Below are 10,369 nucleotides of genomic sequence, written 5' to 3'. Positions count from 1 at the left end.
AAAAACTTGCGACGTCATCCCATAATGTCAAAAGAAACAATAAATCACTAAACAAATAGCTTCTGGATTATCAGTGCACTTACCTAACTAAGGTTAATTTTTAATCATGCTTCTTCTGAACCAATTTAATCCTACCAGGGGCCTATGGTATGCAGCGTTACACAACTGCATCAAAATGTTCATATCTCAGATTCTCAAGTGTGCCTATAATTAGTCAGACTCTTCCAATGCTGTCATCACATCGCACGTCTGGGCTACAAGATGTAGATTATGTTCTTGACTCCCATGCAACAGTGAGCAATCCTACCTCAGCATAGTCAGAATTGTTCCTGAAACCAGCAGACCTCATCAGCTTAGCCAGTGGGCAATGTATTTTTATATAAATAGATCCATATGAATGAGCTAGGTTTCTGCAATGTCTTTTTTTGCAGAGAGGCACTGTTTGGATTTTTCTTTATTTTTCCAGAAAAAACACAGACGGGTTGCCTAGCTATTAAGCCACAGGCACCGCGACCAATGAGGCATGCATTCAAAGAGAGCAAGCTAGCATAGCCCCCTCTAGGGTTTGTTATGGTAATTACCATAACATTAGGGCAATAGGAAGCAGGCGGGTTCGGCATGATTTTCCCAGCTCTAGGGTTTTTAGGGTTGTAGAGCTTAGAGTGAGCCCAAGAGAGACATGATGTTTTTTTTTTTTTTTTCCCTGCGTGGTGTGGGTATTATTGTAATCGTGGTCCCAAGTTACGAAGCAATCTTATTGGACAATCGCCTCTGCTTTGCTGCAGAAAGTTTTGCTTTACTTGACTACTCTAGCTGTTGAGCTGTTCCATTCCAAGCCCTATTTTTTTCTGGCTTCTGAGAGCGAAAGGAGTAGATGAAGCAAAATTGGGTTTATCCCTAAGTTGAAAGCAGCCTGAAAAAGAAGGTAGCTCTGCAACTGAAAAAGGAGGGGTTAGGGAGGAGCTGTGACTTTTGAGGCACATATTTATTTTCGTAGAGACGAAAGCTTTGTTTTATCATCTCATGAATCGTCTCTTCAATGGCCCAGTAAATATTCTTCTGGTTGTAACATCTCCAGACCAAGCCTTTACTTTTAGTTGATTCATATCCCACCAAGGAATTTCAAATTATTACTGTTCTCTCATCGGATATCTTACAAGAAATATATTGTATCAGGACTCAGTCACATGCTCAGGGACGAATGAAAAAGAAAAAGAAAAAAAAAATGTTGCTCAAAATATCAGGTTAAATTGGTTCTGAAGCTTCTCTCATTATGCAGACTATTACCGCAAAATTCAGAAATTGGATTTTTTTTGTTTTTAGATTCTCAGATCAAATGCAAAGATCAGGTGAGCTTATTTTTCATTTTCACTACCGAATAATTATGGATTCTAAAATGCAGTTATGAAAGTGAAACTTAATTTCTTATAGAAAAATGCTGGATCCCAAAAATAATTACCAAATTTTGTGGCAGCTGACATGTAATCACAAATTTTCATCTTGTCATTATATTAAATTAAATAATTTACATATTCAATTAAAAAGATGTTTTTAGATAGAAAAGGTTCTCTCCACCATCGTCTCCTACTCTCCCTCCTTCTCTTTTGTGCAGATGTTCGTGCCATGGCTGTAGAATAACAAAGCAGCCTCATATTTTATGGGGAGTGAAATCCACACTTTCCATTTTACAATCTATACTCCATGTTTCTTTTTTTTTAGTAACTTATATTTTGTGTTTACTAACTTAAATTTTATCTTTTTATGAGAATTTTGAACAAAAAATGAAATAGGGGAGTGAAATCTTCACTCCCCTATTTTTTATGTTCTTTATTTCAACTCTATTATTCCAATAGAACAAGGAGACGCAGCAAAACTTGGATTGTTAGGGCATTTGAAGATCGATCTTGGGTAGATGAACAAACGAATAGATCCCCTCCCGCTTCCTTTATCTTCCTGGTTTCTTCTTTATCCCTTTCAGGCTTTCAAGATCGTATTATCAAAATCAAATCATCAATATTCTAATTCACTAGATCCTTTTTTTTTTTTTTGAGTAAAAGAGGTCATCCCATTATGTAATTCAGCAAGCAATACAAAAACGATTCACCCCTATGGGGTCAACAGAAAGAACCGTTCCGTAGAAACTACTACAAAGTCACTCCTAACTAAAAGAGCAAACAAACTAGTAATCTCCTAGCACACCCACCTTTTAGGATTAAGCCCAAACAAAGAAAAGCAGAGCCCCGAAGAAGATTAAAAAACCCCAATGGGGACGATGAGGTCTCTCTTTTCTTTGCGATCTCTCCCGCTCAATGAAAGAAAAAAAAAGGCCGCCCATCATTCACAAATGAATGAAGGCCCAAAACTAAATTAAAATTTAAAGACAAAACTACTGCTCTGGCCCAAAACAGAACCCTAGCAGCCCAACACCAGGCCCAACTAAAACACCTAGGGCAAACCCTAGATGAGACTGCAGTCAAGCCGCCGCCGCCATACACCACTCCGAAGTTTGACACCGGCACAACCACCATCACTGATAGCATCTTCCTGAAGACCACCACCCATACCAGCAAGAAACCTGGACAGAAACGGATCCCATTCTAGCATAAGATAACGAACCCCACCACCATACTCGAAGCCCAAAGTCGGCCTGTCATCCACCTCTGCCGGCAAAGAAGAATCGAGAGCACCACCGATCCTGTTGTCCTCCAACAGAAACGATCGATCCCAGCCATGCCAGAGAGCGCTACCATCAGCCGGAAAACTCAGCCTCTTGTAGTCCAAATTCCATATCCGAGCAGATCCATCAGCTCCCCAACATGATCCAGACACTACAGCCCAGGACTGCTGTTGACACCAAGCGCCGCCATTTGTTTCCCCCACGAGCACACCTCTGTAGAGCCGGTCAAACACTATATCACCATCACTTCTGCCATCAGAAGCTTGAGAGAGAGATTTAGGCAGATTTCGACGGAGGAGCCCGTCTTCACCACCACAGTTTGGACCATAGAAGGAGGCAAAGCCATCCTTCCAGATCGAAAGTACACTGCCTCCACCAGCAAAGAGAGGAAGCGGAGGAGAAAGCTCTCTTTCGAGAGTCATGGATTGTTAAGGATTTAGTGACAAAGTATTTGCGCTCCTAATTCACTAGATCCTTAGTTTTGGGTATTTTATTTTAATAAGGATAAATTCGGAACACACTTAAAATTTTATGAGTTTTGATTGAGCTGCTCCACCACAACGTGGTATGTTTGTCCTATGTAAGAATCTCTCCACCTGAAAACATGATAATTCCAAATCAATCAAATTTTAATTGTTAGATCTCAGATGCGTAAATTTGATGTGATCATCTAAAATAAAATTCCAATCAAATTGATTGAATTGAAAAGACAGATATAATATTGATGTGTTGTAGAAAGATTTTTCTTTGAGTTTTGGGGTCTTTATTAATTAAATATATTTCTGAAAACAAAAATTTAATATGTAAAAAATATAAAGTGTGTCAATCTAATGATGTAGAATGTGCCACATCATTCGGTATTAAATTTGATTGAGATTTTTGAGATCTCTCGCATCACTGGTTCAGCCGGCAAAATGCTCCACCCAAAAAAAAAATGAAAAAAAGAAGATATAAAGGACACATTTTGCTAACGAAACCATTCAGCGGCAAAATCCTCATCTATAAAATTTTGGGACACCCTTTTTAGACGAATGAATTCTCGGAAGCCTCTTAAGAAAAAATTAAAAGCGGACACTATTCAGCTTACGAATGAATAGTCAATAAGAGTCTGTCCTCGGGACAAAATAGCCAGACCTGAAGCACAAAAACATATTCTGACAACGTGAAGAACAAAGCCGGTAAATAGTACAAATACATATTCTACAATGCTATCCAACTGCATTGTATGCACTTTCATAAACCCAAACTAAGATGATCAATTCCAGAGTAAGGAATCAAGCATTTCGACGATAAGCAGCACACTTACGATAAAGGTGGCATAGTCGAAGTGAACACAGAATACTGTAATTATATACCAAAATTTTCTATATTTCCCGTAAGTCTAAATATGCTGTTACATGAAAAATCTGACGAGTAAATGAACGGTACAGTTCTCTATCACAGCGAACATAGGGAAGCAACTAAAGCTAGTGTACGGCAGCTTGTAATATCCTTCATACCCAGAAGATGGGAAATCCTTGATGAGATGCTGTTCCCATGTTTAAACGATATACCCCTCCACCAGCTTATGCCCATTCTGAATTTGTTTATCGAAAGAAGAAACAATGAACTCGTCTAGCTTTCATCAGGGCTGTGGCAGTCTTCAGATGAATTACTAGTATGAAAGCACAACTACTTTCACCGACCAGATGGACGAGGTTTGCCCTTTATGGAGTTCAGGTGTTGGGTGACAAATATGACTCCCATCACAAGTATGAGGACACCAACTAGTATGCTAAAAAAGAGGGCCCCTGGTTGCCTGGTCTGAACAAAACCATACACCCCAGTTGAGGTCACGAGAATAAGGTCAGTGAGCCCGTCGTTTGAGAAGTCCTCAGCAATCAGGGCATGGGTAGGTGGTGCTGGAAGCTCAAGGGAGGTTAAAATACTTCCTCCAGGTGATATCAAGATAGCCTCTTGCTCTCCAGCTGCAAGGATCACTTCCTGATTGTCATGGACACGCAAGGAGAATGCCTTCAGTGTAGGGACCACCACAGCAGCTTCCATCATCCCCGCTGGAGATGGAAGATTTGACCATGTAGCACCCGTTAACAGATGCCAATTCCAAACAGCACCGTGCCCGTGCAAGCCAGGTGAGTAGGATGTTACCTGAGAGAAATAGAACTTTTAGGATGCCAATTCCGCATGAGAAAACATTATTCTGTACCTTGCAGGCTAACAAATGAATTTTTCAAGTGATCCCTGTGGAGGCCATTTGATTTATTGAGATTTATAATCATCCGAATCCATCTTAAAAGAAATTCATAATAGGCATAATAAATGGTGACACATTGGAGATCAATGAAAATTTAAAATACAACCCAAAATTTTCCCACCATTATGAAGAGTCCAGCTACTGTTGGAACAATATGACTATCATAATGGTCAAACAAGTATTTGCTCAGATGAACGAAAATTTAGAATACACCCGACTTTTGTCCCACCATTGAAGATTCTAGCTAGTTTTGGAGCAATATGACTATCATAATGGTGAAACAAATATTTACTCAGAACAACAGAAATTTAGAATACACCCCCACTTTTGTCCCAATTTGGTCAAACAAGTATTTGGTCAGATTGTGTCTTCAAATGAGAACTGAAGTGACCTTGATTAGGTAATCCAAACAAAGATCCATTTCAAGATGACCATAGCAAGAATACAAAAAGAACCTAGAGTAGCATGCATACCTCACCACGATTTGTCAAAAAGACAACATCACCATGGCTTCCCTTGCGGTGCCTATGGCCATCATTTCTTGGGATGAGAATTGGCGTTGCTACTTCCAATGAAGCCAAATCAGGAGCTCGACCATAGCTTCTAGAATAATCTCCATGTTGGAATAAGTTAAAAACTGAATGATGACATATAGAAGCATTAAATAGTTGCTCTCGCACAGGTACACCAGAGGTTGCAACAGCCCAACAAGGACGTAGCACTTCCATGGATCCACTAACAACAGTCTGCTCAGCGCCATTTCCACCAACAGCCTGAAGAGAAGAAACATATTATCTCACACTTATCACAGAGATTTCAGCCATAAGAAAATATACTTCAAATATGTAGTCACCATATAATTGCTTTTCATATGCAACACAATTTATTCCTGTGTATGCTTTATGGTGCTCCACATCCACTTAAAAACATCAACAGCTCAGATATGGACTCTGAAATTTATAAATGTGGGGGCAATTGACTCTGTAAACTAGCATTTTTCTTGGTTGTTGCAATCACTTATCGTAGAATGTCTACAATTTTGCTTTGGAATCAATATTATCCATATAATTGCAGGGCATAATTAAATAGAGTAATATGAAATATTACTTGGCATGCTCTATGTACATCAAAGAACCTCAGAAGAAAGACACCAAATCCTAACATCCAGTGAGCAATTCACATTCATTTTTTTGGCTGTTCAAAACAAATTAGAGTAATTGACAAGAGACCAACAATGGAAAGAAAAGAAATGTGCACCTGGACATGATCTAGAACTCCATCACCATTTACATCTGCATGAAGACCAGCTTCTTGAAGATTAAGCTGCAGAGATCAATAAATATTTTGCATTACACCCTGAGCTAGTTAATGCCGGTATTACATAAACTTTCTACAACCCAAGCATCGTTTAACCAAAGAAGCAATATCCAATTGTCAGATATAAGCAGGAAAGGTGTACCTAAAATCAACAAAGGATATCCAATTAAATAAAAAAAAAACAGAAAATCAATAAAATAACAACTGAAGGACTGAGCACATTAAGGGTATTATAGGTACAATAAAACAAAGAAAGTTGTGTTTATGGGTATTAGACCATACTATTAAAGTATTAAACGTTGAATGTGGCACTACAAATGAAACTTGTGTGGGGTTTTGGTTTACCTTGCAAAGAGTGCGACCAGATGCTAAGTGAACAGCTTCTATTCCTTCTTTTTGATGAGCCACAACCACATTAGGGACCCACCAAAGTTGAGTGTGATTTGTGATGGTAGGGATGTATGGATGTGGCTGCATCGCAAAATAAACAGCTTAAAAAGGAAGTTCGTATATACAAGCAACCCATTCCGCACAAGAGGGTTCACAAATCTCACCTTCTTGGATTTTGCTGAACCAGCGTACTGGGCAGCTTTTCCAATTATGTTTGAAATCTTTTTTGTCGAGTCCTTTCCAGGAGGATGATTTTCTTCAGGCTTATGGAAAGGGTAGTTGATACTCTTTCCAGCTGATTTCTTCAATGTTTTCCTTTTGTGCCTCCGAAAGTGTGCAAGTTTCAACAAAGTATCTTCTCTTCTATCCTGATAATGACATGTAAATTCACAAACCAGTCACGCCATCAGCAAAAATACAGTAAGCTGAACAAGGGTGAAATCAATAGGATAAAAGACAGCGTTGTTAAAATACCCAATGATGTGGCATAACTCCGAGGATTGATTCTCTGAATTCCCTACATGCAAACTACAATTTAGCATGTATCAGGATGCTTATCTCACAGAAATATAACAACAATTCTATATGAAATGAATTCAGTCCAAACAAGAAAGAACCCAAAATATTTATAGACCAAGATGAATAATCATCCTGAAATAAGATGTGTTGTGGGTGTTCATGCTCGAGATCCAACTCTCTGTGTGTGTGGAGAGAAGGGAAGAGAGAGAGGGAGGAGGAAGAGAGAGAGAGAGAGAGAGAGAGAGAGAGAGAGAGAGAGAGAGAGAGGGGGGGGGGGGTTGGAAGCATATTCAGATCTGTCACAAATTAGAATTCAAACAAATAATGAAATTTTATGCTTCACAATACTCAGAAGGCATGAAGAGATTCACAACATACTTCTCCTGGATGACGACTGTTCAAAGCCTGAACATCAAGTTTGTAGTTGTGCTGCGGAATCAACTGTGATGCATCTGAAGAATGTGCTTCAATATTCTAAACAACCAAATAACAGGATCAGATACTTGGCAAAAAGATGCTTAAAGAGCTCAAATAATCATAAGGTGAAATATATTCCACAAATTTTGTAAAGGCACTTTATCCTTTGGAGTTTTCCTATATTTAAGATATATAATTTCCCATTAGAGGGATAAAATTCTGAGGAGGAGCTGAAGGATCTACACATTGAAGCTTAAATTATAACGGTTGCTTAGTTACTACTTAAAACCAAACACATACTAAACATAGTTCCAACTTTTTTACATTCAATAATTCTCCATGAGACTATGACTTACTCATATGAGATCCAAGTTGTAGAGATAATAATTGAAGAAAGAAAGGAGGTAGAAAGACCTATCCTCACAAGACATAAATAGTACTAGAACTCCAGAAGGAGCAGAGACTCCCTAGTTCAACATTCCTTTAGCTATAACATTACGAAGGAAAATGCCAAAACAAAAAGTATATAAACACAAAGTAATAAGATAACTGACCTCATTCTTTCTAGTCCATCTAATTTTGCCAGAACCACCGGCAAAAGCATATAGTGCAAAATGGCGTAAATCCACAGTTCCTGAATTTTCAGATGCCTAAGAATGAGAGAGAAAAATGAAATCAACAAAATATTCTACAATTAATAAAAAGCACCCAGCTCGTATTATTGGTACATGTATAGCTCAATCTATTTTAGGGGACTAAAGAGCTGGGGGCCCAAAAAATGAAAAATAGGCACATGCCACTTAAAGTGAGGAGCAGACAGTAAGCAAACTACTGAAATACAAAAAGCACAGCTCATGTATTTAGAGGCCAATAAGGGAAAGGAACATGTATATTGATATTCCTTAAATCAAGAAGAAAATGGTCAAGTAATTGGAAAAGTACCAAAATCACATTATCTACACTAATCACAACATCAATACTGAAAAAAAAAAAAAAAAAATTAATAAACACTTCCATGCAAAATCAAAAATATATTTTTTTACCTCCTTTTCAGTTAGATTTCTTCTATGCTGGTCAGCACTTTTCTCTGCCATCCCAATTTCTTCAAAGGGATCTAAGGAAATCTGCAAAAGGCAAAGTAAATTATTTCTACGAGAATCAAGAACTGATCAATTTTTGACAATTCATAGTCATCTTGATGAACAACTACAAAGAAGAGTATGATGAAAACAAAGTCGGCAACATACATGAGGCTGCATTTCCATCCTTCCGCCAACAATCACCAATCCAGAATCCCCATGCTTCAGAGTGTAATTGGTTATCGAAATGGCAATCTCCCTATGGTGAGCATTATGCGGAAAATCCTCCTACAAAATGCCAATAAGAGCACACATGTAAATAAACATCATCATCATATAACAGATAGTCAAGGTATGAACAAAGTTGCAGGTACAAACCTGCAAATTAACATCCCACAGCCTTTTGAGATTAGAATCGAAGCACATTACAGACCAGCCCGACGTAACAACCACCAAAACCTGCCTGGCTATCTGCCCTGGCCTCACTTTCTCTATAACTCCGGTGGCCATCGCCACCGCACGCCTGCCGGAGGAAATTCGGATTTTATCTGGCAAAAGGCTGACCTCAGCAAGAACACGAGCACTACTGAATCCCTCATCCACACGCCTACTATGAGGCTCCAGAATCTAACAGTGAATAGAGGTTATCAGTGACAGTGAAGCGTCGTAGTTGTTATGAGATTAGGTTAAAGAGTGAGAGAGTGAGACCTGGATTTTGGCGTCGTGTGTGGCGACGAGGACTTCTTTCTTGCCGTCGCCGTTGAGATCGGCGACGATCGGCGGGGGGAGGCGGTCGGCTTCGTACTTGATGGGGTAGTCATCGGTGAGGTGCATCCATGCCTCTCTGAAGGAGAAGTCGCCCTCGTGCTGAGAAATTTTACAGGAGGCAAAAGTCAATCGGAGAGAATTGAAGAAGATAGAAATGAAAAAGTCGGTGAGGGAGTTAGGGTTTTGGGCGGACCTGTAGAGAGAAGAAGATAGCGAAAGCGGAGAGCATGAGAATGGCCAAATCTCGCTTCCTCATCTTGAACGCTCCAGTGACAACTCGCAGAGCCAAAGCTGCTCTCTGTCTTGAGACTAGGACTTAAAAGAGTCTTATAGACCGTCGTCCAGTCCTCAAACGACAACACCTTCTAGCTGCCACGTTGATTAATGCGAAAGGCAAGACACGTCATTACAGATTGAGGACGATTATTTTATTTATTTATGATCGGGTGGAGTTGAAAGTCACTTCAATTACGTTAGCGAGTTAATAAATACACCCATTCAGCTGCAGCAAGCACACAATTTCAAAGGCTACTCAATCCTGCTGTTGGCCACAAAATGATAGGAGTTAAGACTCAAAAGCTCTAGACAATTGGTACCACACCTGGTGATTATTTTTTATGTGAGCTTAAAATATATATATATATATATATATATATATATCATGAACTAATGAAGACAGAATTTCTCAGCTCAGATTTCTTTCGCAGAAGATGAACATGAACTAATGAAGGTACCTTGTTTCAGAACTTGTTTCCAAATTCCAATCCCAGCTCAGTTCTAATCCCAGCTCAGATCTCTCTTGCTCTAAAATTGTGGATGAAGCAGAGAGAGGTAGGGCGGAGGCTAGTCGGCTATCTCGAAGCCATTGTTGGATAACTTGGATTGCTGAAAGAAAGCGGAGTAGAGAGAGTTTTAATTTTGAGAAATGATTTAACGGGTTCCAATGGG

The 10,369-nt window shown here is 39.2% G+C and overlaps 1 protein-coding gene across 1 annotated transcript; it reads right to left on the bottom strand.

Moving 5' to 3' along the window:
• Positions 1-3,913: 3,913 nt before the first annotated feature.
• Positions 3,914-9,771, bottom strand: LOC112185833. Its single transcript, XM_024324156.2, has 13 exons — positions 9,615-9,771; positions 9,362-9,520; positions 9,032-9,280; positions 8,822-8,941; positions 8,618-8,698; positions 8,129-8,224; positions 7,536-7,631; positions 7,113-7,166; positions 6,803-7,006; positions 6,594-6,719; positions 6,189-6,254; positions 5,405-5,704; positions 3,914-4,825 (listed from the first exon to the last, which is right to left on the bottom strand). The coding sequence occupies exons 1-13, from the start codon at positions 9,675-9,677 to the stop codon at positions 4,355-4,357; spliced, it is 2,085 nt and encodes a 694-aa protein (XP_024179924.1). The 5' UTR covers positions 9,678-9,771; the 3' UTR covers positions 3,914-4,354.
• Positions 9,772-10,369: the final 598 nt, after the last annotated feature.

Source organism: Rosa chinensis, chromosome 2 (genome assembly GCF_002994745.2).
Source record: "Rosa chinensis cultivar Old Blush chromosome 2, RchiOBHm-V2, whole genome shotgun sequence".
In the NCBI taxonomy this organism is placed as follows: domain Eukaryota; kingdom Viridiplantae; phylum Streptophyta; class Magnoliopsida; order Rosales; family Rosaceae; genus Rosa; species Rosa chinensis.
This window is presented reverse-complemented; position numbering and strand designations above follow the sequence as displayed.